The 25,926-nt window shown below is 36.9% G+C and overlaps 1 protein-coding gene across 1 annotated transcript; it reads right to left on the reverse strand.

The window, feature by feature from the left end:
* Positions 1–1,666: 1,666 nt before the first annotated feature.
* LOC135672891 (uncharacterized) lies at positions 1,667–25,866 on the reverse strand. Its single transcript, XM_065181363.1, has 22 exons — positions 25,697–25,866; positions 24,998–25,332; positions 23,994–24,097; positions 23,008–23,076; positions 21,526–21,586; positions 20,233–20,372; positions 19,133–19,322; positions 18,329–18,390; positions 13,614–13,702; positions 11,662–11,734; positions 11,519–11,578; positions 9,686–9,832; positions 9,547–9,585; positions 9,343–9,380; positions 8,482–8,568; positions 6,962–7,124; positions 6,161–6,238; positions 5,941–6,077; positions 4,174–4,250; positions 3,254–3,323; positions 3,051–3,116; positions 1,667–1,932 (listed from the first exon to the last, which is right to left on the reverse strand). The coding sequence occupies exons 1-22, from the start codon at positions 25,754–25,756 to the stop codon at positions 1,795–1,797; spliced, it is 2,283 nt and encodes a 760-aa protein (XP_065037435.1). The 5' UTR covers positions 25,757–25,866; the 3' UTR covers positions 1,667–1,794.
* Positions 25,867–25,926: the final 60 nt, after the last annotated feature.

The following is a 25,926-nucleotide window of genomic DNA, read 5'->3' on the forward strand; positions in this document are numbered from 1 at the left end:
TTATCGACAATGACTAGATGTATATAGTTTTGGTCACTTGATTTTGAACCACAGTAAAGTTGTAAGACCCACCCTTCACATGTGTCGGTCACGACCAGTTGCTGCTATGAAACAGGTCGGTTGTTGGCCTATGCCATTTGATATATCAAATGATGTTGTTGTACATCATATAATAATAATAATAATACCATGTCACTCTGAAGGTTGGATGGTTGGTTGGTTTAATTAATGCATAGCAGCTGAGTTAATGATTGTGATTCATTATTGGTAATGTTCGAAATGCGTAGGAATCAAAGACTGCATATTATTGGTAAGGGAGAATGGGGGGTTGGGGTTGAACAAGCAAGCATCATGCGAGGAGGAAGAGCAGGAGATGGGCACCGGTGAGGAACGACGGAACCGCGCATGCGCAGAGCAGTCTCCTGCGACGGAGGTCTCGTCGCACCGTCATCATTCGGTGAACGACACGACAAGAAGAAGAAGAACATCTTCTTCGCCTACCTCATTGCCATCCACAACAAGAAGAAACAAAGGACATACGACAAGAAGAATGATGGTGAGAGAGAGAGAGAGAGAGAGAGAGAGAGTCGAAGAGGATGGAGAAAAGCTCAAAGCTCCCACCTCCTGCCGTTTGAATCGGCAGCAGTGACGCGCCTCAGCTCTAAGAGGAGGCCGGCCGAGATTGACCGCTCGCTCGCGATCCGACGACGTAGGACATTGACCTCGACGTGCACGATCTGGAATAGGATGACACCACGGTGTGCGTACGACACGGCCCTGTGGGTGATAAAAGGAGCCCAAAAAAATAATAAACGGTCTAAGATACGATGACCATCTCGGTGGGCTTACCGCGCACCGAATGGGGGATAAAAGGCCCAAAAAAATTTAAAACCTTCCGAAATCTTTCAAACTTATACTTCTTATTGTCACGCACGGTGACTGGAACCAGCAGTTCTCGAACGATCAACAGTAGATACGCTGACAACATGTGAGCTTACCGCACACGGGATGGGCGATGAAGGGCCCCAAAAAAATTTAAAACGGTCCAAAATCGTCCAAACTTTCAGTTCTTAGAATCACCGATGGTGAGCAGAAGCAGGCGTTCTTGAACGAAGAATAAAGAGGCATGATGAGGTGACAAAAGTGGCCCAAAATATTTAAAACGGCCCTGAGAAGGCCAGAGTCAACGCCCCCATTCTCAACTACGGCATTCAGAACCCGCAGTCGTACTCAAATCCAAGGTTTAGATTTGCTGCGACGGGACATATCTCATCCATTTAAAATCCAAGGTTTAGATTTGCAATTCGATCGATACCAGAAAATGGCTGCGCATCGACCGATACGTTTTGCATTACTATCGGTCCCTCGAGTTCCTGCAGGGAAGCGAGACGACATGCAATGACTCTTTATGGCATTACCGCAAAAGAAATATTAGAACTCACATTTTAGTTGTCTGCACAAAAGATTCAGCACAAAAAAAATAAACAACTAAATAAGATAAATGTTATACCACCTCCCTCCAATCAAAGAGGGCTCCCTCAATCTAATCCCCACCTTCAATATGAAATAAAACACAAGACTTCCTTCAAAAAAAAACCCGGTGGTACATGAATGCCAAATATGTCAACTGTTCAAATCGAAAATTGGATGAGAAACCACTTGCCGCTTTTTCCTACTGAGTCTCAGATGCACCCAACGGTACCAAACTTAACAATCTGAGGAGTGCCAGTTAAGACTTTCGCTTGCAGAGAGATGTAATTGATGAGTGGCTATTTGCTAACAACAGCACCAAACTTAACAATTGTTGTTGATTACCAGCTCAATGTCGGCTCCTACTTCTGCTACCTTTGATTCCTTCGACCCTTTTGCATCTTTGGCTATGTTGACTACATCAAAGTCTATTGCAATCGACTTCACAACGCCCTTTAGCATCTAAAGCACAAGTCAAGGTGAAAATCTCAAAAATATATTAACACTGAAACGAGAAAAACTACTTTGCTCAACAAAAATGTATGTATGTATGTATATATATATATATATATATATATATATATATATATATATATATATATATATATATATATATATATTCATCCACTCCTGACGACACACGCCATCAGCAAGCTTTAATTTCTGCCAATGATCAAAGGATTCACTGCACAAGACTCATGGTCTAAGGAGGGTCAATCTACTAGCTTTCCGTTGAAAGCAGAGAGGCTATTTTCATGCCCCAAAATATGGTCACTCTGGTCGCAAGTGGCGAGACCATATTGTGGCACTAGTGGGTAAATGTGCTGCCAATAAAAGATGATCAAACTACTTAGATGAAACATTTAATAGTAAAAGAAATACACATTATAATGGCTACTAAAAGCAAAACCACCGAGTTAGATGGTAACGACACATGCCAACATAAAGATGAAGGGTGATGCATGATAGAACATATGAGGTCTATAATGAGATAGATAATGAAATTAAACTGATATACACAAAAAAATGGGAATATTGCAGATCAAGATATTGTAAGTGTAAAGGATTGGGAGCATAGAGAGGCTACGTTTAAAAAGGATGAGGGTTCTGATGACAAGAACTTCAAAAGCCAAGGGTTCAGAATTGGAGCTGTGGAAACTTTCTCATCTTCTTTTCAAGTTCAAGTCTGACAACATCTTTTAGTGGGTCGGTACGAAGTTAAAGTGTTAAGCTTTTGCTATTAAATGTTTCATTCTCACTGTAGATAGACATACAGGGGAGATGACCAAATCCTCAAAGAGAGGCAAAATTCTGAGCAAAACATGGAGATCAATTTGTCAAGTCATTGGACACTCCCCTGATCACCTACCCGCCCCACACCAAAAAGAGAGAATGTATTTGTCGACAACACCAAAGAAATTAGAAATTAATATTCATGCCCAAAGGCCAGCCTCAAATGACTACCCCAGCATGTACCCTGCACATAAACATGAGGCAACCAGATACACTAACAGTAAGATAAATATTAAAATCCCAAGTCCGAAGGGATACAAACAACACAACTAACTCCCAAAGGATACAAGTGTGCCAACAGCAACAAGTGCTCGAAATCTTCCATCTACATCTTGGTTTCCATCTTCCGCAATCTGGGATACATAACAAGAAAGAATTAACCAGCACAAACTAACAGAAATGGTTGCAGCATGTAGGGCTTCTAGTGCCTATACACAAGCCCATGAGAAAACATCATGTTTACTCATTCAAACAAGCATCAAAATCATACTTCGAGAGCAGCAGAGAGAACTTGAGCTTGGCCTTCTTTGTCCTTTGCTTCAATCAAAAGCACAGCATAACTGAAAAATGGATCAGAAAGAAAAGATTAAATGCCACCTAATGAATGAAGGTATTCTTTTGAAGAATTATGTTCAACTGTAGATTCCAAGAAAAGGATGTACACAATCAGTAGTAAAAGAAAATAGTCTAAAACAATTCAAATGCAGCTCAAAAGGTCCAATGCTGCCAATGAATGTTTTTTAGTCATAGAGTATCTCCATTCACTAGATGATTTTGGCAGCTACAATAAGAATTAGCTCGAAAAGAAATATTTCCAACTAGTTACATGTGATGTAAAAGAACAAATAATAATTGAGAGAAACAGGAATGCATGAAAATAAAATTATTTATTGTAAATAGATAAATGCAAGATATTGAAAATGACTAGGAAATTTACTGCTGAAAACGTATACGATGCCACTATTGACTTATTTGATATACCAACTTCTTATATTCCATTGTTACAACTTAAGATGTGAGTGCAGGATAAAATTCATCTTGTTCATAACTGCTAAGAAGAATTTGCTCCAACATTCAGATCTCCAGGCCTGTAAAAGTGCAAAATTTTAAAAGATCATAACACCTCGAACTTTGGACATTTAAAAGATTGCCACGTGTGGTCTTAAATTTCCCATTTAAATACACAAGCTTTATTGCTGACTTCAAAATCAACATTACAAAGGCAAAGACAAATGGAGATATTAATAATGTGTAATTGAGAATTATTTTACTTATCCAACCTGCTATAATCTCAGAGCGCACTTTGAAACAAGAATGATGTTTGACTTATTTCAAATAAAGTTTTCAAACATGTGTAAAAAATAATAAAATACAGAAACTATCCATAAAGGTGCAAAATCCAAGACTTACTTCAATATCAATGTGGCATAACAAAGATGTGCATTCTTGTTAAAGAATGACCTGCAACTTGATAAGGTGTCCAGAACCTGAAAGCATACAGAGTCAATACACCATTAAAAGTTTAAAACTATTGCCGAACAGGATGAAAGAACCATTTTTATAAGCTATAAAAACGTCACTCAGAGAAACACTCTTATTTCAGATATGTTATGTATCCTTAACTCTGAAATTTCATATTAGTAGCATATCAATATATGGAAGATCATATCACATGAAAATTTAGAAGGTTGAATGATGCCATGCTGGCGATCAAGGCACCATCGTTAAAAATGGAAAGCTCCTGGGAATGGCAAGCAGCAATAGCTGCTACTGCTACTGCAACAGTTTGTCCAGTGGCTGATTCTGCTGTGAGTGGTGATTATACAGCATATATTGCTTACATTAATGAAGTTTGCGGACAGAATGACAATTTAGTGAAAGTTTATTATCTACATTGTAATGACAAACAATTATGCCGCAACCCCTATGGCGCATAGAGCTCAGAACATCTGTAAACTTGGTCCCTTCTGCCAATACATGCTTAGACAATCTACAGTACAATCTTCAGTACATGTTACCCTTGTATTGTATAGCCAAAATTGGGCAACTACAATGGCTAAAATAAAATTTCCACATTTGATCAAGCTAGAATGTAACTCTTACATGCTGCAGAAATTTAAGTTACATAGAGAAGGCCATTACTCTTTTCTGATCTCTACCAGTGAATAAACTATAACCACGCTTACAACTTTCACTTACTCGCAAATCAGAATATGCAACTTGTTGTAGTATCTCGGCATCAATGATCTAATTTCAATTTCGGATAATATCACTTTCCATTAATTTTGGCTATTCTGGTTATATCCTTGCTATGCATAAGATTAGCTGAATCAATGGTTTATAGCACAGAACAAGCGTTTTCACAATATGTATTTAAATTTCTTAGGTCAAGGATTAAATTTTCAAAACATCTGATGCTGACACAAGTGGCAGGGAGGAGGTTCTTGATTTAATAGACATGTATATTGTTGCAATACCTCAAGGAGGATGTTGTATCATTGTCTCATCTGTTGCATTGGCCATCTCATCAGAGGACCGGTGAGATCTACAGTTTTCTAGTTTTAACTTAGAAGCGCTGCCTTTTTTGAAGCAAATATAGGCAAAGTCTATAAAATCTTATTTCATCAAGATTCAAGACAAGGCAGGTGAAATTTAAAATGGCAAGGAGAAGACAAAAAAACACTTGGTTAAATATAAAATGGCTCTAAATTATGGTGTTTCCTGCACAGTGATAAATGATAGATGCATCTCCACAAACTAGAAACTGGGTTGGGACTAGATTTTTATGTAAAATTAAACCACTTGAGCTTTTACCGGATTAATATTTGAAATCTGATGCTGAGCAACTGTTATTCTCAAATTACAGCAATCAACGATGAACATATTCCTGCCTGCCAGCATTCAATTAATGATACAAGAAAAGATTACAGCAAAAGAGAACACTAAAGTGGTAGCAGAATTCATTACCACTGTTTGCAACATATACCATGAAGAATCTATGTAACCAAACAAAGATAGAAACCAAAGCTTCCAATCTTGGTAAAGCAAAATAAAAGACCAGAATACTTCTACATGAGTAATCAGCATGAGAAATCTTTACTCAAATGCAACAATAAACCAATTTAAGCTAAAAAAAAAACAATTTAAGACCAAGATAGTGAAGCAAGATGGTAATACCTCACTGTAGTGAGATTGTAACCAATTTGAAAAGCATGAATGCTTGAAGAGGTTTGTAATTGCTCGAACAACTGTTAAAAGATTTGCCGTCTGTGGAGGAGCCGTCGTAGCTTTAACTAATATCTCCATTAGTACATCTGTGATTGCTTCATAGCTATGTTCAGAACAATTTATATTCACATGAAAAAAAATGCAGAAAAGCAATATCACAAGACAGTACCATTCCCACTTTCCATGTGCTTGTGAAGCAAACTAGCTCCATCTGGATGCAAGACAATCATCCGCAGAATATCTATTACTGCAAGTCAAAAGCAACATATTATGTATGAGAGACTAAGAAGCATGGAGATAGACATGGGCACGGGACACGAACACGGCAACACATCATTTTAAAATAATTTAGGATACGGACACGACAAGGACACAATTATATTATATTATATTATATTATTATATTATATTATATTATATTATATTATATTATATTAACATGAGTTTAATAACATTTATATTTAAATTTTGTGGACTTGAACAAATAAATATCACCACACAAATTTAAATAATTAAAATCATCTAAATCTAATTATATTTCTGGTTGAATTTTCATATTAATATAGGCCTTGTATGTGTTTTATATGTGTTTTCGTAAAAGTAAAATAAAAATTATATTGTGCAAAAAAGTCAAGCATCCCCCTTCAATTTATGAAGCATGATGATACAATACAAGTGTGCTACTGTGCGACAAGCAGAATACTAAAATAACTTTTTTCTAGAAATGCCTTGGCATGTCCAGCAGTGTAAGATGCACGTACTGCAGAATGAAGTATGTTCTAGACGCAAGGTAGACTGCACTAAGGATGGACGATGCTTATGACAAAAGTTATGTCAGAAATGTACCAAGTTACTCGATAAAGTAATGGAAGCATGCAAGAAATATTAACAATGCCCTATTAGCATAAATCCATATAGACAAATGCACATGAAGAAAAGACCAAATGAAAATTGAATGCAAGAGGATTACCAGGAAATAACATTGGAATTGGCCATGACTTCAACAATTTCAACAATAATAGAATATCAACATCTGCAAAGGAACTGCAATGATAGTGTGATGTATCTTTTAAAACTTTCACAATAGCTGCCAGCCTTGACAACTCAAGCTCCGAGAGCGACAGTGATTTCTCCTAAAAGAATGAGGTGAATATAAACTAGTGAGAAGATATACGAAAAGACACAAAAGAAAATAGCAGACAACAATTCTTCACATTTATAGAATAAAGTGTAATCATACATGAGTTTTTAAATACCAGTTCAGTAACCAAACGGACTACCATGCAAATGGTATGGTGGACAATTCACCAAGCTATTCTACTCATCATCATTGAATAAAATAAAATAAATAAAAATTAACGGTATATGCTAAATTTCAGTAATGGTGCTTGGTCGGACTGATAAATACGATCAACATGTACCAGTCCAACTGGTATTCAAAATCTTAAATATATATAAGCCTAACAATTGGGTAGAATATAAAAAAGCACTTGGCACACAACTGTGACAACATAAGAAATGAATTTTACCATACAGACAGTGGAGCATTTAAGGTTATATATTGTAAAGTATATGGCACTTGGATGTCGATTAATCTTTGCCTCCCAGTGACAGCAATAATGACAGGTATGAAAAAAAAAAGGTGTTTCACAGCACAATGGTAGGATATTAATTACATCCTTTTACTCGGCATACACAGAAATCTTATTATTAGATAACGGACAATAAAACAACTGAAAAGAGACAGGAATTAAAATGGGGAATCACACACGTGTGTATGTATATCAGAAGCACAGGATCCATACCACAAACAAAATAATGTAATGTATATAAGATATGAAGTTAATGATTGTGAGAATCTTAGTAGCTCCCAACTATCTGGGGTTGCTACACAGATCCTTTTGTCTACTAAGCCCTATTATTAGGAGAAATATTAACTAATTACTAGAAACACCTTGTTCAATTATTTACTTTTATCAATTTTACAAGTTAAAGCATGCAGTGTCAAAGAGCACACAATTGATAACATCACAAAAGCCCAATCCGATGCCCCCTGCTTGGACTAATAATAACAAAGCAGATCGTATATTTAATAAACTGATTTCCTGCCCAATCTATATAAATTTGAACAAAGTGATGTTGCCCTGCCTCAGAATGTTTTTCAACTACAATTAGTTCCCCATTACACATGAAATCTTCTACATTGCATACCACCAGTACCATGTTGATCAATAGAAACTAAAGAAAAGGATTATTCAAGTGGAAAGAGTCAAAGCCATGTTCAGTAGGTATATAACTGATCAAGTTATCTATAACAAAAGAAAATAAGATTACATTATCAACATCTGAAAAATACAGAGATTCCATCAACCTCTTTAATTATGAAGGCAGCAGAGTGGATGTTTAACATGATCACGAGGTGCATCCAATGTTTCTACTGGCATTCATATCTATTTACAAAGATCATCAACTTAAAAGCAGATATATTACCACATCAGTCGCAAGCGCTGAATTGAATTCTGTGATCTTCTTTAGAATTCCGTCCAACTGTGCAGAATCAAAGAAAAGCATTCCTACCTAGAAAAGCAAAAAAGAAAATATAGGAGGCAAGAAGAATTGTCTCTTGGAGAGAAAAATAATTAATGCTGCCAAACAATCAGTCAGTTGCTATACACATCCACACACAACACATCCATGAACAAGATCCAAGGATAAATGACTTCAAAATTTTGACAAGTACTAAAAAACCATAAACATTATGTACCCTTAAGTTGAATTAGCTTATAAAGATTTAAAACTACATCCATCAAGAACTATCCAAAATTATTAAATAAACAATGGCTTCATGGAAAATAATCTTTGCTAATTTGGTAACCTAAGATAGATCTAGCTGGCAGATTAAAAGAATACCGAATAAATAAACATGAATTCAATTTTGTTCATAAAATCATGTCAGAAACCACTATGGACACCCATCATTTAGAAAATGATGACACAAGTCTTCAGAAGCAACCCTTACAAATCAGTTGCATAAACACTTTGAGACGATGGGTAAAAAAAACTCTGAAATGTTAACATCATATGATACACGATAAAAAAAACCAATTTCCATTTAATATGGAATTGCTATCCATTTGACTGCTTCTTAAGATTATGTATATGCATTGAGCAATTTGATAAAATTAAGCATATAGAAGCAGCAAAAGCTTGGACATATCAGAAAATATGTGATCTTCACAGATGCTTGAATCAAGAAAGTAGACAGTGAAATTTTCAACATATGTTAACCCACTTCAATTACAACATTTTTATTGCCAATTAAAACAAGAGGGAAAGGAAAAGAAGAGATACCTTTGGAATATGCTTGAAAGATGGTGCCGTTCCGACGCCTACAATGATGCAAATAGTGAAAAAGATGACAAAAAAAATGGCTCATACTAATGACCAGCAGAAATCTTGAGTAGCAATTTGTTTATTATGCTTCAATCAAAAAAGGAACTGACAGTTCAGTTAGTTAACATAAACCATAAGTACACATTAAACAAGAGCACAAACCTTGTGAAATGGATGGTTCTCCAGGTACATATGCATTTGCTGAATGAGAAACAAACATTAAATGAATCATGAGGAGCAAATAATTATACCAATATCCTAAAAGACAAAATCAACATGACAAAAAAGAGCCTGTTCTTACACCCAGTATACGGATCCCGAAAAGATGGGTCAAAAGAAAAGTCTCTTTGCCCAGAGTTTTGAAGTATAAAATCAACAATTTGTTGGCGATATGAAAGAGGCAGACTTTCTTGGAGAAGCCACTTGTCAGCAACTGTGTAAGGGTTATCTGGAAACACGAAACAGCATACTTTTTTAATAAGAAGCAAGCTTTCAAGCAAAGCACAAACAGTAAATTTGTATAGTAATAAAAACATATTGTGATAGCTTAAGGAAAGATCATATCTAAAAAGGAAAGCATGAACCTACATGTAAATATAAACTCATACATAAAAGTGTCTTCATTGAAAAGATATCATGTCCAAATTCCAATGGCAATATCAATGCAACTAGTTTAGTAAAAAAATGGATTGTAACAACAATGAGTTGGTGTTCCAGTTGATGGCAGCAATATTAAAGTAAAAGTAGATGGTAATGACAAACTTCTCATCAAAAGGTGATTCTTAAGACCTTAAATGCAATCATAGAATGTCAAAAAATAACCTTGTATTATAGACTAACCAACAAGCTCAAACTGTTTTCAATCTTATACTATTCGATTTTGTAAGGAATGGCCTTTTTGGCTACTCTCCTTGAGGACCACTCAGATTGAGAAATATTAGTGATGAAAGGTACTAAATGTCTAAGTTTATATCGTAAATAAAAAAACAGACAAGCATACACATAGTTAGAAAAAAAACATGGGTGAAAGAGATATGAAACTGAAACACACCATCCATCACTGTCTGATCTAGTTGTCATCTTCTTTTTGCACATACTCCTCAAACCCAAAATTGTGATCATTCTCATCTTTATACCATGTCCCTATTCTTCTTCCATCCTGGAGAATACCCCAAGCTGTCTCTTGCCTTCTAGTTGTGGTGTAAAGGCATAGAGTAAAGGATCGAGATTGAGGAATATAACTATTAGATTTAAGTATTTAGATATTTCTTGAATAATTTTTCATAGTAAACTTCAGATACCTTCATAACTGTTGATAGAAAAACCTTGGAGTATTTTTAATCATCCAATCATGCACTAAGATCTGATATCATGATTAGAACTTCTCTTTGTTGACCAATTCATTGGGATATATATTGAATTTTTTTTTATTTTTAGCACATGTTTCTGATGTTTAAAGAAAGTTCCCGGCAAAATTTATATTTGGATTTATCAGTTCAACTGTTTCTTAGATTAGCAACCAAATCTAGGTGTTTACTGAATTTCCATGAGACATGTCCTGGTAAGATAATTTCTCACATGCTTTCAATCAGTAAACAGTAACCACATCTGAATGAACACGCAAGAATCTTAAAACTCTTGCCTTGCATGTCGGTCAACTAACATTGTTTATCTATGGATGCTAGAATTATGCAGAAAAAAGTTATTTGATATAAATAGACATCTTTGTTACTTAACAAGTGAGTATAGAGTGTTTTTCACTATTTATAAACCCACAAAATCGATGCTATCTAATAACAAAAAGGATAGAACAGATTTTTATAATTTGAATTGACATATACCTTATGTTATTGGTTCTGATAATGATTATTTTCAGATATTGTTTCTTTATGCCACATTCCATATTATCAGTCTTTTGGAAAGAGAAACTGTGTCTGATAATGATTATAAGCAATACCATGATTCACTGTAAGGTTTTTATCTTCTTTATACCTCAATGGTGAAGACAGTACACAAACATTAAAAATGATGCTACAACAGCACAATACAGATTTTAACATAAATGAATATAAAAGGTTGATGCATCAAAAGGGAGTATGATCTTATAATTTAAGGATTTGAAAAGAGTGATCACCTGTTCTATTGTATGGTAATTTACGAATTGGCTCACCATCCCCAATATCGACATCAAAGACTAAAACCCAAAAAGGAAAGGAAAACTCCATCAGAGACATATACATATATGGGAAAGTTCAATGCACAAGGCTTGTTGCATACCATAATCATAATGTGTACCATCAAGAACCTGATTAGATGCGCCCTCTCCAGGTCCATCAACGATTTCACCAATCTGATCATTTAGTAGGTAAAAGTACCAATAAGAAAACTTCATTATGATCATACCAAGATGACAAACATAATCCAAAGAAACACAAGACCAAATTGTTCATACCAAGATGACAAACATAATCAATTTTTAGAAAGAAAAAACTAAAAATATCTAAAATCAACCAGTATAAGTGATAAATGTCAAAAAACAGATCAGCCTTTTTTAATGGATGCTCAAGGCAGTGATTTAAAAAGGCGCTCAAGCAAGGCAAAGCGAGGCCCGAGCACGTCGTTTAAGGGCCAAGCGACACACCAATGAGGCACTTGGCGCTTCGGGCAAGCGCCCGGTTGATATAAGGCAACCGAACGAGACTTTTAAGTTTGGTTCGGTTAAATTTGTGTTAGTTGGTTCGATTGAACCAACTAACGCACGCAGTTATGTCAAAACCTGCACTCGACCCCGACTCCAACCCTATGCTTTCTCCCTCTACGTCCGCCGCCGACGATTCCTCCCTCTGCATTCGCCGCCAACGATTTCTCCCGCTGCCTCCACTGCCGACAATTTCTCCTGCTGCCTCCGAGTCTTCCTCTGTCGTCGACCGAGTCTACTCAGCTTCCGCTGCTGTCCACTGTCTACCACTCCTTCTGTCCACTGCTTGCTGCTGTCCATGACGCGACTCCGCTGCCTCCTGCTGTCCGCGATTCCGCTGCCGCTGTTGCTGCTGTTTGCTGCCTCCTGCTATCCGTGACTCTGCTACCGCTGTTGCTGTCCGCTGCCGCGATTGTTGTCCGCTGACTTCTCACCGTGACTTCTCACTATCGGTTTCTACTCTTCCCTTCTAACTGCTGTTAACAGTAAATAACTGTTAACAGTAGATTATTAATTACTATACAAAATAATCTTTATTTATTAGATTAATAATATTATATATTTTTTATATTTTAATATTTTAGAGTGTCTCGCTTCGCTCAAGCGAGCGCCTAACGCCTCACGCGTTTTGGGGCCTTAGCGCCTAGCGCTTTTAAAATCACTGGCTCAAGGTCAACAAACTAACACGAGCTCAAAGTTTAACATCTCCATGACTCTTTTAAAGAGCAAAAGTAGTTGGTGTAGTTCTCATGACCCCACTTAAGATGTTTCATTGATGCACATGTAGATGTATAACCATTGTAAACTATCAAGTGTTTTCCTTCTTTCTCTTTCCTAAATTTTCATTTCTAGTCACAGCTTTAGCAAAACTAGTACCACCTGACAATCATGTTAGATCACATCTAACATGACAAGTACCTTAACAACTTGATTCCTTGGTTTAAAGTTTTAATGGCTCAGATCAGCAGTATCTAAACCAAATCTGAAACTAGAAACTTGATGCAACAGAAACTTCATTTGTACGACATTGATCTTCCTGACTCAGTCTTGCTCATATTACTTGAAGAGAGTAAAATAAAATATCCAAAGTTAGATGACAAATTAGGGATTTAACTTCTCCATAAGAGAGATCATTTTGGTGATCGATAAACTGATAAAGAACTAAGAAGCTTTGCCAAGGCTTTTATAAAAATAAGAACCTTATCTTCAAGACCAGACATGAAAAAAAGATTAAAGCACAATAGCATTTCCATATAAGTTTAAAGTTTAAATTAAAGACAAGAAACTCCAAAGTTTAGAAAGGCTCTGTGATTTACAGCATAGCAATCTCTTTGTTAGAACTTTAAATAAAACAGAGCAAAATCTGGAGAAGCATTGAGTATTACTTCCTACTTAACATTGCTAAAGACCATTGTATGAGCTTAAAAATTTGCATAACAACAAACTCCTTTGCAAACAAAAGCAAGCACATAAAAATGACTCAACAGGTTCTCTCTAAGAACATATACAAAATCTATTTATAAACATATACCTTGTCCCACTTATACTCCTTTGAATTCCAAGAATAAGCAACACCATTATCACCTTCTCTGATAACTTTTGTCTGCCCGTCCTTTGTGCCTATTTACCACCAAAAAGGAGCACTCAATTAGAAAAAAATATATACACCAAACTAATGAAGTGACTGCACAAGTCAAATAATCAAGAAACAGTATTGAATTACATGTTCCTGCATGCCACAAAAAAAAACCCTTAATATGCGATATAAAAAATGATGACATATCCAGCATATAGTCTGTGACATACAGAGTTTATATTTGTCACACACACACACTTAAACTCTCCATCAGCAATAAAGCAGTGGGTAAATTGTTACATGACACATCTCACTTAATCTATTTATTTATGAATCAGTCTATTAGTTGGTAAAGAAACATACTTGAGTTTTTTCCACTTATAACACTTGTCCACTGCCAATTGCTCAATGATTGAAATTTCGTACCATACAGGAGTTTCAAGATTCACTCGGTCTGGTATGGTACGGTACTGTATACCGAGCGGTATATTTCGGAATACTACTTAGTGTGTGTGTGGGGGGCGATTGCCTCGTCGCCCTTTGTGGCACGTGGGGAGAAGAAACCTCGCGGGCAGAAAAACGAGGGCAACGTCGACTCTTTTTACTCTTATATATATATATATATATATATATATATATATATATATATATATATATATATATATATATAAGGCGACATCATCTTTTTTCTGCCCGAACGGAGAGGTGGGGCGAAGAAACCGTTTCCTTCTCCCCACGTAAAAAAGGGCGACGAGGCGATGTTGTCGCCGCCTCGTCGTTTCTTCTGCCTGCGTGGGGAGAAGAAACGCCGCCTCAACGACGCTCGATTTATTCACCCTGTGACGTTGCCGAGGATTCTTCTCCCCACGCGGATGAGGAGAAGTCGCTGACGACGCCGAGGATTATTGCATATCAGTAGTCTTATACATTATATGGAAATACCTCAATACTTGGATCCATACTTCCTAAAAGGTTTTTTATCAATTGGACAGTTAAATTGCTGCCTTTGCTCATTGTTACCCATAAACAAGTCCAAATGGCTTGCTAATCCACTCAAGAGTTTAGTGTGCTGACCTGTAAGTGATTAACCCTTTCAGCATTAAGTTCCTTAGTTTTAGCTTACCAGAAGTCTCTCTCTCAGTTATGATTTTCCCAGGCTGCAATACATTAGATGAATGTGCCTCGTCGCCTCAGACGAGGAGGGAGAGCGGCATCGAATCTCCAGGTTATCCTCTTCTTTCTTCTCCCTCGGCTAATACCACCGGCCCAGTAGTGGGTGGTAACGGGGCGAAAACAACCTCAATCGACGGTACCGCCCGATACAGGCGGTATTATTCGAAATTAAAAACCTTGTGATTACCATTCGCATTGCTTGGTTATCGTTCCTACTTTGACTCTTTTTGACTTAGAAAAAGGCTACTGTTGATGTTAGAGCAGACCAAGGTGTGATATGCAAAAGAATGCAATTGCATGCAAGTTAAAGCTGATAGAATAACAAAAAAGGCCACTGACATCAGATACATATCCCTCCTCGCTGGTGAGCTCTGTCAAGTAAAATATCACTTGTAAAACTAAGACTGATCAAATCCCTTGTTTTGTTTATTAAGAAGTCTTCTCAGAGACTTGTCTTGTCGATGATTGTAGCTACTCCATTAGTGATAAATAGAGTCTCAAATCTATCTAGCAACTCCGAAAACAAAAGAAATAAATCAATGATGACGTATTGATCCTCATGTAGAAGAGAGAAAACCATAAAATCATAAGAAAATGAACAGTGAAAGGACTGCCAATCCCATTTTCTTCATGATTTTCCTTGTCATGACATGCCAATGCCAATGACTAGCAATAGGTGTCGATCACCTATTGACAAACACAAAGGGCAATTGTTCATTCTACAGCACATGTAACATCATGTCAATGCCGATCGGGTGATTATGTAGATATGAGCCAAATGCAATGTGAGACAGATTGTGGTTACTCCACCTTCACATCATGACACTCTTGGCACAAGAAGGCTAAAAAAATGCCCAACTACCCCAAGTTGTTAAGGAATCAACCGGACTCATCTGGAAAAGGCTAAAGCCAATAAACCCAATCCAAGATCGCCAAGGCCCAAACAGAACAGGTCAAGTCCATCCCTCAAATGATAATAACAATTAAGATTAGTTTAAGCCAAGTCCAAACAGTCCTCACTAATTTTATTTAATACCATCGACTGCCAACAAGTTAGGTCGATCACAATGAGTTCCAATCTTTCTAATAGGTTCCTGCAAGTCCCATCTAGTTCATCGGTAACTGCTGTCACCAGTTTTGGGCTGAATCTTGGACCAATTATAACCAGCATATTTTGATCAATCTTACGTCAGTTCCAAAATTTCCCAATCTAGCATCCTCTAGGGGTCTCATTGCCAAATTCTAAATTTGGTTCTGATTCCAATCTCAGTGGTGTAAACTCAGTAGCATTGTAGCAAAATAAGTATATATCAATAATCCATGATGACATTGTCAACCAAATTATAGGTTTGACGCTACTCACATTTTCTTCATGAGATTAATATCTAAAATCTAACAAGTCTAGAAGTGATTTTCTAATACTGTTACTAACTAGTTTCAGAAATAGAGCAGATCGTTGACAAGGGTGATTCTTGTAAGAAAGCGCTGGGGGTTGGCAGCTTATTTGTCTCATTACATTCCTGATGGGATACAACTCTACTATTATGCCTTTTGCCAATTTGACAAAACAAAACCTCTCATGGAGGAACAAGAGAGAGAAAGAAAAACTATCTAACTACACTTAATAAATAATCACATGAAATATTAATATTCTCAAGGGCTTACAACCACTCATATAAACAGCCTACTAATTATAAGAAGTCCTGTATGTAAACTTTTTCCTTTTTGGTGATTTTGTTACTCCCAATAATCCTACTCTATAAGAAGTGTATTTCGGAATCTTAAGAAACTTACCCTTTCTAAGTGCAATGTATATATTAATTCAAGGTTCAAAAAATTAACACAATTGGTCTATGCTGGTCAGTTTTTACTAGTTGAGGTCATAACCAGTACACGGACATGGAGTAATTGCCCATCCAACTTAGAATAGTGTTCATTCCCAGTAGACTTACCAGATCGAGCAGTCTAATCAAGATATGTCCAATTCATAGTGTATCGAACAATAGGCTTACTACCCGGAACTAGGATTTTTTGAATTTTTTATTTGGGTCCTCTCCCCTTTTCTTCTATCAATATTTTTCTATCTCCTCTCTCTCACTCAGCTTCCACAAACCCCCTAACCCCACATGGCTTGGCTGCCGCCATAGTAGCCTTCTCTGCTGCCATCACCACTAACATATCTGCCTCCTCCACCACTACCTATTCCTTGCATCGCCATACCTCTGCCTCCTGCTCCTTGCTTCACCTTATTGCTGCCACCACCTTCTCGCCCTCTCCCTCTTTCTCCTTGGTATGGGGGTAACAATCGGCACGAACCAATACCAAGGGTCAATACATTAATCCATATTGATACCATTGCAGTCCATCGGCACACCAGACCTTGGTCTGAAAACTTGCATGTTACCTTCATCAAGTAATAATTCCTTAATTGGTTTTGTCTCAACTTGCTTAATATAAAACCATATATATTACAACTTCATTACCATAAAAATGGGGTATCTCTGAACACCAAGAAAAGAAACATGTTGTAGACTGACCGCATTGTCACGGACTTAGCTGGAATTGCTTAAGTCGTGAGGCAACCTTGCGGCAATGTCACAGACTTAGCTGGAATTGCTTAAGTCGTGAGACAACCTTGCGGCAATGTCACGAACTTAGCTGGGATTGCCTAAGTCATGAGGCGCTCATGCGACATATGTGTCCGCAAAGGATCAGCCTAGTTGCAACCTCGTACAGGTCCCGAAGGACCTGTAAAACAGAAAGTTGATTAGTTCAAAAACGAGCGACGGACAAGTCCCAACGTCTCGCGAAGAGAGAAATTTAGCGAGCACCTTGAGTGCAAAAGAGAAAACAAAGAAAGGAGAAAACAAAGACTTTAGAAGGAAGAACGAACAGTTACAAGTCCACAAACAACTGTTCACCGGGTGCCAGCCGCGAATGCAAATTCCCGTCAAGTTAACGTGCGAACTTGTGAAGATTGTTCAACGCCCGACACTACCCCAAAGCCCCATCCCCCTTAGTGCCACCCGGGTGGTTCCAAGGTGTTGAGATAGCTGACGTTTCCCGTGCAGCAACGGTCTGCACAAAACAGGTCGTGGCACGCGAAAACGGAGTTATTTTGGGGCAGTTTTGCCCGACGCAGTGAGCGATCACATTGTAGCGCTGCAACCTGTTCGAACTTAAATTTTTACAAACAAAAACACACAAAACCAAGGCAAAACATGCTGTCAAACATCTATACAAGTTTGCAAGAGTGACGAACGGTTCGTTGGACGAAGTTGTTGCGGGTGTGTGACGACCGTTTGTGACAACATAACAAATGTTAGTAGAGTTATACTATGATTTATAATTTACTAAATGTCCAGAGAATAAATTCAAGTACAATAAGAACTGAGATAATATTTCATGAATATGAAGCAAACAGAAGCATAATGCTATGGAATACATTGTGATGAGATTGTTCATATATAAAGGTTATTATGTTAATGATACTAGACCTGGAACTTGCAAAGCCTCCAAACCAGGAAGATCCATCAAATTATAACCACCAACTTTCTTCCTGAAACAGGTTTTGCAAAAGAATAAAAAAAAATTGTAGATGAGTAGTAGTTAACCAATATAACCGTAGAATATAATGCTGCAATCAAGTTTAAAATCATGGTCAAACATCAATTTCAATGACCATCATACAGGCACAAAATTAATATGCTGGATCAAGGTTCACCGTACCATGACGTACCGCTCGGTATGGGCAGTATATATTATGTATCGGTACATCGGTATATACCATACCGGCCAGTAAATCGGTATGGACCGGTAAGGCGAACCATGTGCTAGATGATAATTGACCTATAGTGCCTGATATTATCGGTTAATTTAAAAATTAAAATGAACAGTAATATATTAGTACCAAACCAAACACTTCAGTATCAATACTTGGTTAGACCGATAGATACTGATCAACACGTATCAGTCCAACTGATAATAAAACCATGACATCAATTTGCAGCCCATATATTATTATCTTCATTATGAGTCACCTAGCCTACACAACCATTCAGCCAAAAAATTTCAACTGATCCCACTAAACAAGTACACCTATGACCTATCGTTACTGATTAATGGTTAAAGAAAAAAGTTCAGTCAGTCTTCCAAAAATAATATCACAAACTTAAAAACTACAGAAGGCAAATATGTCAAAACTCTCATAGAACAATGGGAAAAGACAGTTTTCAACTTTTCTTTAATAATCTTCACAATCAGTCTATTGACAAGTTTGAATTGGAGAACAGATAAAATACCTGCTTGTTTTATATTGAGAAATTTCCAATCCAAAAGCTTCAAGCTCCAGTGGGTCACAAATGCTATCACTACGTAATGTCCATATTCTCACAGTTCCATCAGAACATGCTGTGACAATATCTCCATTTTTCAAGAATTTGACATCCCAAACACATCCTGGGTGTTCAATGCTTTGTATACACGTCCCATCTGCTTAGCATAAGAATTTCCCATCAATATAATTCTAAACCACATCAAGAAAATTTGATGAAATATGATTAATTATGATTAGGAAGATGGAAACAAGTGGACAGAGCTCATCTGATTGGGCCCTTCAGTCTAGACACCACAGATACGAATTATCAAAAAATGAAAACTTCACAAAATTTTAGAGTATAACCACAAGAACAAGAATATACAACTGTACAGTCAAATCCTGAGTGAATACAGATTTTGTTTCTATTGTTTACCAACAATGTGTTGACTACTAACCATTTTTTATATAGAAACCACAATAACAATAGACTCAATTAACACTGAGAATGAAAAGAAATATATTTCACTGGCCTTATAATAAACAATAAGAAAAGAGAGCAAAAAAGTAATAGCGATAATAGTGTTTTTGTCACACCTGCACTAAACGAGCATCGTCCTTAAAAAGTACAAATGAAACTATGACAACCTTCAGCTAAAGCTGAACATAGTGCTTATGCATAATAGACTACAACCACTGTTTTGTGGCTTTCGCAGATGAGACCTAGTATTAATGGTTGACAATGTGGTTGGACTAGGAGAAGACAGTACATGAACTAGAAATATACTTGAAAGGCAAAATGGATTTGGAAAAGATAACCCATGATCACATAGTTTCACTGCCATGGCTCACCTATTCAAATTTCAATCTCTTAGGCTCAATATTAGTTATGTGCAAACAAAAAGTTAGAACTAAACATGATCACAGCACAAAAAGACAAGGTTTTCATCAAGACAATATGCCATGGATTTGCATAATTCATATTCTAGATATTTTGAAAGATAAATATCTCCCAATATAGGGCCACCAAAACAAAATAGCTTCTTAATTATGTCAAAATGTATGCATAAATCCAAGAGAAATCACCTCTCCATATCTTGAGGAAACAGTCTTCACTTCCACTAGCAACAATTCCAGACGAATGGGCATCAACGGAATATACCAGAGAAGTATGACCGATCATCTCCATCAAAATTTGACCAGTCAAAGCCCATAACTTGATGGTGCTGCCACTCGATCGAAAAATTAAATTGAGCAACAAGAGAAGTTTAGGAATTAAAAATTAATTACCAAAGAAATGCATTGTCCGATTGAAAGCAAACATTGAGGGAAGATTAGAAAGAATAAATTCAAAGCATAAAATCATAAACAGTCACTATCCATCATAATAGAAACGCATCGGCAACTTGAACAATCTAATGTGAACAAGAAATAAATTAATTTCGATAATAGTATACGACTTATAATTATGATTAACTGGTGAATAACTGGGACCTAGCCACGTAAAATGGCAATAACCTAGAAGATGGTACTAGATGGTCAAACTGTCATCACCATTTATTTACTTCAACCATCCTCAAACCCCTACAAGCTTATGGGTCCAGTATTGGCACTTCATCATTGCTTCCATATTGTTATGAAGAGTAAATCCAATTCAAATTAAAACCCATGTTCGAAGTTTATGCATTGACCAACTTTCTAGATCAGCATTGCAGTTCACATCCCTCAATTGTCAAGAAAGCAATGCACATAGCATAGGAAACTCACCCTACCTTCAAAAAATAGATCAAGCATGCAATAAGTAGTATTTGAATGCATAGTCCCTGCTTCCTATATGCTGCCACCAATGAGCCATTAGTAATACACTTGCAAAAGCCTGCATAGATGTCTACTTAAGGTCATATAGTGGTCATACACTTGCAAGAATGCACATTGTGCATGCATTCAAGAAATTATATTCGCTGATCAACACAGATCTATAACGGAGGACTATTTCATTTCACAATTACTAAATGTACAAATTCCTTATTCTAAAATTTAAATAAAAATAGATTTGACTAAATCATCTGCTTTGACTAAAATACAGACAAGCATGTATACTATGTCAATGAAGATGAAAAGTATGAGAGAAAAACATAAACTACATAAGTTTCCCATCAAGTTTGTATCAACAAAAATTTAAAATCAGAAATATAATAGCTTTCTGCTTCATGCAGCACGCACAGAACTAGTGCCCAGAAGATATAATTATGAACCTATACCTCTCATTATCAATCATTCAAGCAGTTAAAAAGGCCCATAATAGGATTAGGAGCATTTGTAATAAGAAAGAAATAAGAAAATCACTTGCCCTTGACAAATATGCCAAGACTGACTCACCCATCATGTGATGCAGAAAGGATCCCATATCCAGGCATCAAAGCTAGACCACGAACAGTATCTGTGAGGGCCTTACGAACATTAGCTATAGTTTATGGAAATAAGTACAAATTGAATGCCAGCCACACGCATACAGAAGAAAGAGATTCTTGTTCGAAAAAAAGAAAGAGAATGGAAAGTGGCCATATGGAATGCCTCCCAGTAAAGCAACAACAAAATTTAGCCATATGGAATGACTCCTAACAATGGTTGTGTGACCCACAATGGTAGTCAGTTGATGTTGCACCTCTAAAAATGCAAGAGAAATATTATCACACTCAGAAAATTTTTTAGAGACTCGACACGATAACATGACAAAGCAAGTTTGTAAAGACTGTCATAAATGAGATAAACAAAATAGCTAAAGAGATGTTGCACCGAAGTCTGTAAAACACCCTGAGACCAAAATCGAAAAATCAAAATTCAATTTACTTCCCACATTCATGTTCATTTTTGTAAGATGAACATGAATGTAAGATGAAGCTATAAATTAAACAAAATTACGTACATAAGTCGACCAGTCCATTTTTGTAAGAGATTGACCATCTTAATGGTATCTGTACACCACATTCATGTTCAACATATATTTGCTTCAACAAGTTTATCTCCAGTTCTCAATGGATTGTTAATACATATTTGCATAAACCTTGCACGGTAGAGCATTTCAAATTCTCCAACAGACTCGACTGCAAATAAAAGCAGTTAAATCCAAATGTGAGAATCACTCATGTAACCCATCTGATGGCATGGGAGCATGTTTTTAAAAAGCAAACCTCACTAGACTATTAAATATTAATCGTATGACGAACATGATCTAGCGAATGAAACATCCTCCTCAAAAAAATAATTGGGTGAAGTCGGATGGATATCATTTGAGCTAGAAGATGAAATGACACCGAAGGATCACCGATATTATATCTTTCTTCACTATACCAACTCATGTGACTCTCTTGGTTCATTTATGTTGAAGCTGCAGATAGGAAGCAATGTCACGGAAGAACACTGTGAAACTTGACAAAGAAATATCAATATGATTGCTTGTATTAAGAAAATTAGACACCAAAGAAACTATTTACCTTTGGACCTGAGAAATACATTGTGAGAACAGAAAACCAGCCCCCTTAAACAAATAAAATATATACTTACAGTACAAAAGATTATTTACAAGTACTACATAAAAAATTGTTGTCATAATTAAAATACTCATTGATGCTTTGAAATTTTCAAATCAGCATTGGCATAAAAAAGGGGTCATGAAGAAAATGACACAGAATAAGCATGAATAATAATTATAAGAATTATGCATGAAAAATAGAGGAAGATACCATAAAAAGCAATTTCAAGCCCAAGTATTTATCACACTCGAAAACACCTCAAAGAACAACTGTGGACATTTCATAAGTTAGCTTACTCATAATAAAACAAAAAAATACTAGAACCAACCTGCATGACCCACAAAAGTATGCAAACAAGTCCGTCCTCTCCAAAGTTTAAGGGTTGAATCACTGGAACCTACACAAACAATTAAATCTAATGTCAACATCTTTTTAGCAACAAAATATTATGCACACCCGCTTATGGGCTTATAACATCAGTATGACATTAATGTGATGTGAATGAGAGCACAACTTGAATCAATAATCAACCAAATGTTTGACCATTCATTTAGAAATCTAAATAGGTGGCGATGACATGCCCAATTATCATTTAATTTTCATTGTCCTTCCATTCCAATGGGATGCTTCTCTGTCCAATGAAGTTCCAATCAATCATTTGCTTTTCATATTCTGGACTTGTAGGGAACCTTGACATCCTTCAGTTTTAGTGCATTAATATATAAAGGGTGATTGAATAGAAAATAATCGAAATTCACAAATGATAAGGCCCAATAAAATTTTTGAAACATAAGCCTCTGTATGACTACAGCTGAGATGTTTGGTAATAACTGAGGTATTGTTCGCTGATGCAATTCAAAAAACTTTGCTAGGAGATCTTGCATGTATTCATTACGTACATCATCATCTAAAACTATTCCTTTTAGGTTTCTTCCTACACCAAGAATTACTGCATGGAGATTATTATACAAGCACACCAAGTTCTTCTCCAAACATATTCTAATTATCAAACTCTGCTATTGACACCGACCATGAAACGTATATTTTAATATACGGTCTGCTGGACCTTCGACAAGCATGTAAACCTTCCAATTAAAGGGCCCAAATGAACATAAATTGCAGGCTTTCACTTATGATATGATAATATAAATTTATTATGAATCAAATAAATTCTGCAAATAATGAATTTTATTTGGTATTGAATAAATTAAGCATATGACTAAATACTTGTGCTTTCAGATCACAAAAGAGTCAAATTCACAATTACCAGATCTAACAGCTCTAACCAACTCATAACATCATTGAAGGCGTTACCAGTAACGAATTCACCAGTGGAAAGCTTCAAAACTGCTTGAACAGCCACCTTGTGAGCTTCCCAAAACTCAACGGCATGGCCTTTTCTCCACCTCCGTATTGTACTGCAACACAAGTGCCAATTGGATAATGCAAACACAACAAGAATTAGAAAAAGCGTCACCAAAATAAAGTGAAACCAAAAATAGTCTTATTTATTTAAGGAACATTCTGACTATTATTGACAATAACCAATTACATTTTATAATATATATTTGTTACACATCACACAATAACTTTTTAACTGCTCGTGAAGACAACACAGATATTCAGGGTGTACTTCAATATTATAATAAAAAAGGAGACAATTTTTAGCAAGAAGAGCCTACAAGTCAGGACTAAGCAAAGTAAAACAATCAAAAAATAACATAAATTATAATAGTCACATAAGGACGCGATAGCGACAAATTTTCTCCTACCAAATATTTTGGTGCCTAGAGATGGGTTTGAGCAGAGGTTTATGAACCAATTAAATTGTGTCCTAGTTGGCTCCCGTTGCAATTGAATAGCACTTGCATGCAAATTCTGTTACTGAAACCCATCTTGCACTGCCACAAAAACCAATTAGCACTGGACATAAATTTCGCAACCAATTACCCAATTTTCGCAATGTGATGACCAACAGGCTGCAAAAGTAAGGTTCCTCTTGATTTTAAATTATGTTTCGGTCCATCAACAAGGTTCACCTTTAAGCATTTCAAACTAAGCGTAAAGGTCAATCACCCTACTCTGGCCTCATTGTCTGAACCACACATCAACAACATACTCCTAAAAAGTATTAAATTTTCAAGGTTCTGTCAAAAGAACCTATTATTACATTAAAGTTGTCTTCACGCTGTAGAAATGATTGCAAAACCTTCTATGATGATCAAAGAGGAGCAAAATACTAAAAAAGGCATTAGCAATGATAACTAAAATTAAAGACTCATGAGACTAGGCTATGACTAAAGATCGGAGAATTATACCAATCGATGGATGATGAGATTATGTCCCCGTTGTCGTCTACAGCGAGCCCAGTGACCTGAAACTGATGTCCGGTCATCCTTTCCGTGATCTCTCCCCTAGCCAAGTCCCAGAGCAGCACGAGCGTATCCATCCCGCCTGACACGATTCCACCCTCGGGGAACTGACCCCCGGGAGGAATCCACGCCAGTGGGCCCACGAAGCTGGTATGCCCAGCCAGGGTCTTCGACAGCACATAACCATGCTTCTTCTCTGGGTCCGGCACCCAGAACCTCACCGTCTTGTCCCTGGACGAGGTCGCGATCCCGGAATCCCCACATACACAAATCCGACGGACCTAAGAACATCGTCACGAGGAGCAAACCAAGAATCTTGAGACGAAGAATCAAATACCGGTTCTTGAAACGAAAACTAGGGCAGAACCTTGGGATGAAGAATCAAACTACGGTTCTCGAAACGAAAACTAGGGTAGAATCTGGAGATGGCGAATCAAACTTCGGTTCTTGAGGCGAAAGCTAGGGTGGAATCTTGAGATGGCGAATAAAATTATGGTTCTGGAGGGGACAAGCAGGGTTTCTGAGCGCAGCATCACATGAGATGATTCCGGTCGAAGAAGAAAAGATGGTCGAGAGGGACGCGACAAGGGAACCAGAGAGAATCACGCGAGAGAAGAGGAGTGAGGGGGGAGGGAGGGCACTTACGTCGTCTTCATGAGCCCTGAGAACGCAGGTAAGGCGGTACTCGCCATCCTCGAGAGTCATTTTGGGGGTTGAATGACTCGGTGGGAAAGAGGAGGGAGAAGGCCGGAGGACGATGATGAGTCCGAGGAAAGGGAAGAATCGAAGACTCTTCTTCTACTGTTAGTTTGGGGCGGCCCTTATAGTGCATTCCCTTCACCTGGGCTCGATATTTAACGGGACTTCGTTATCAA

This window comes from Musa acuminata, chromosome BXJ1-5, assembly GCF_036884655.1.
Source record: "Musa acuminata AAA Group cultivar baxijiao chromosome BXJ1-5, Cavendish_Baxijiao_AAA, whole genome shotgun sequence".
NCBI classification, from domain to species: Eukaryota; Viridiplantae; Streptophyta; class Magnoliopsida; order Zingiberales; family Musaceae; genus Musa; species Musa acuminata.

Excerpts from the sequence above, each read along its gene's own strand:
- LOC135672891 (XM_065181363.1), bottom strand. The coding sequence starts at position 25,756 with ATGACTCTCGAGGATGGCGAGTACCGCCTTACCTGCGTTCTCAGGGCT. Across the intron at positions 23,077-23,993 it reads CACTGGTGAATTCGTTACTG|GTTCCAGTGATTCAACCCTT; the intron begins GTAACGCCTTCA and ends TTGTTTGTGTAG. Across the intron at positions 3,117-3,253 it reads TTCTCTCTGCTGCTCTCGAA|ATTGCGGAAGATGGAAACCA; the intron begins GTATGATTTTGA and ends TATGTATCCCAG.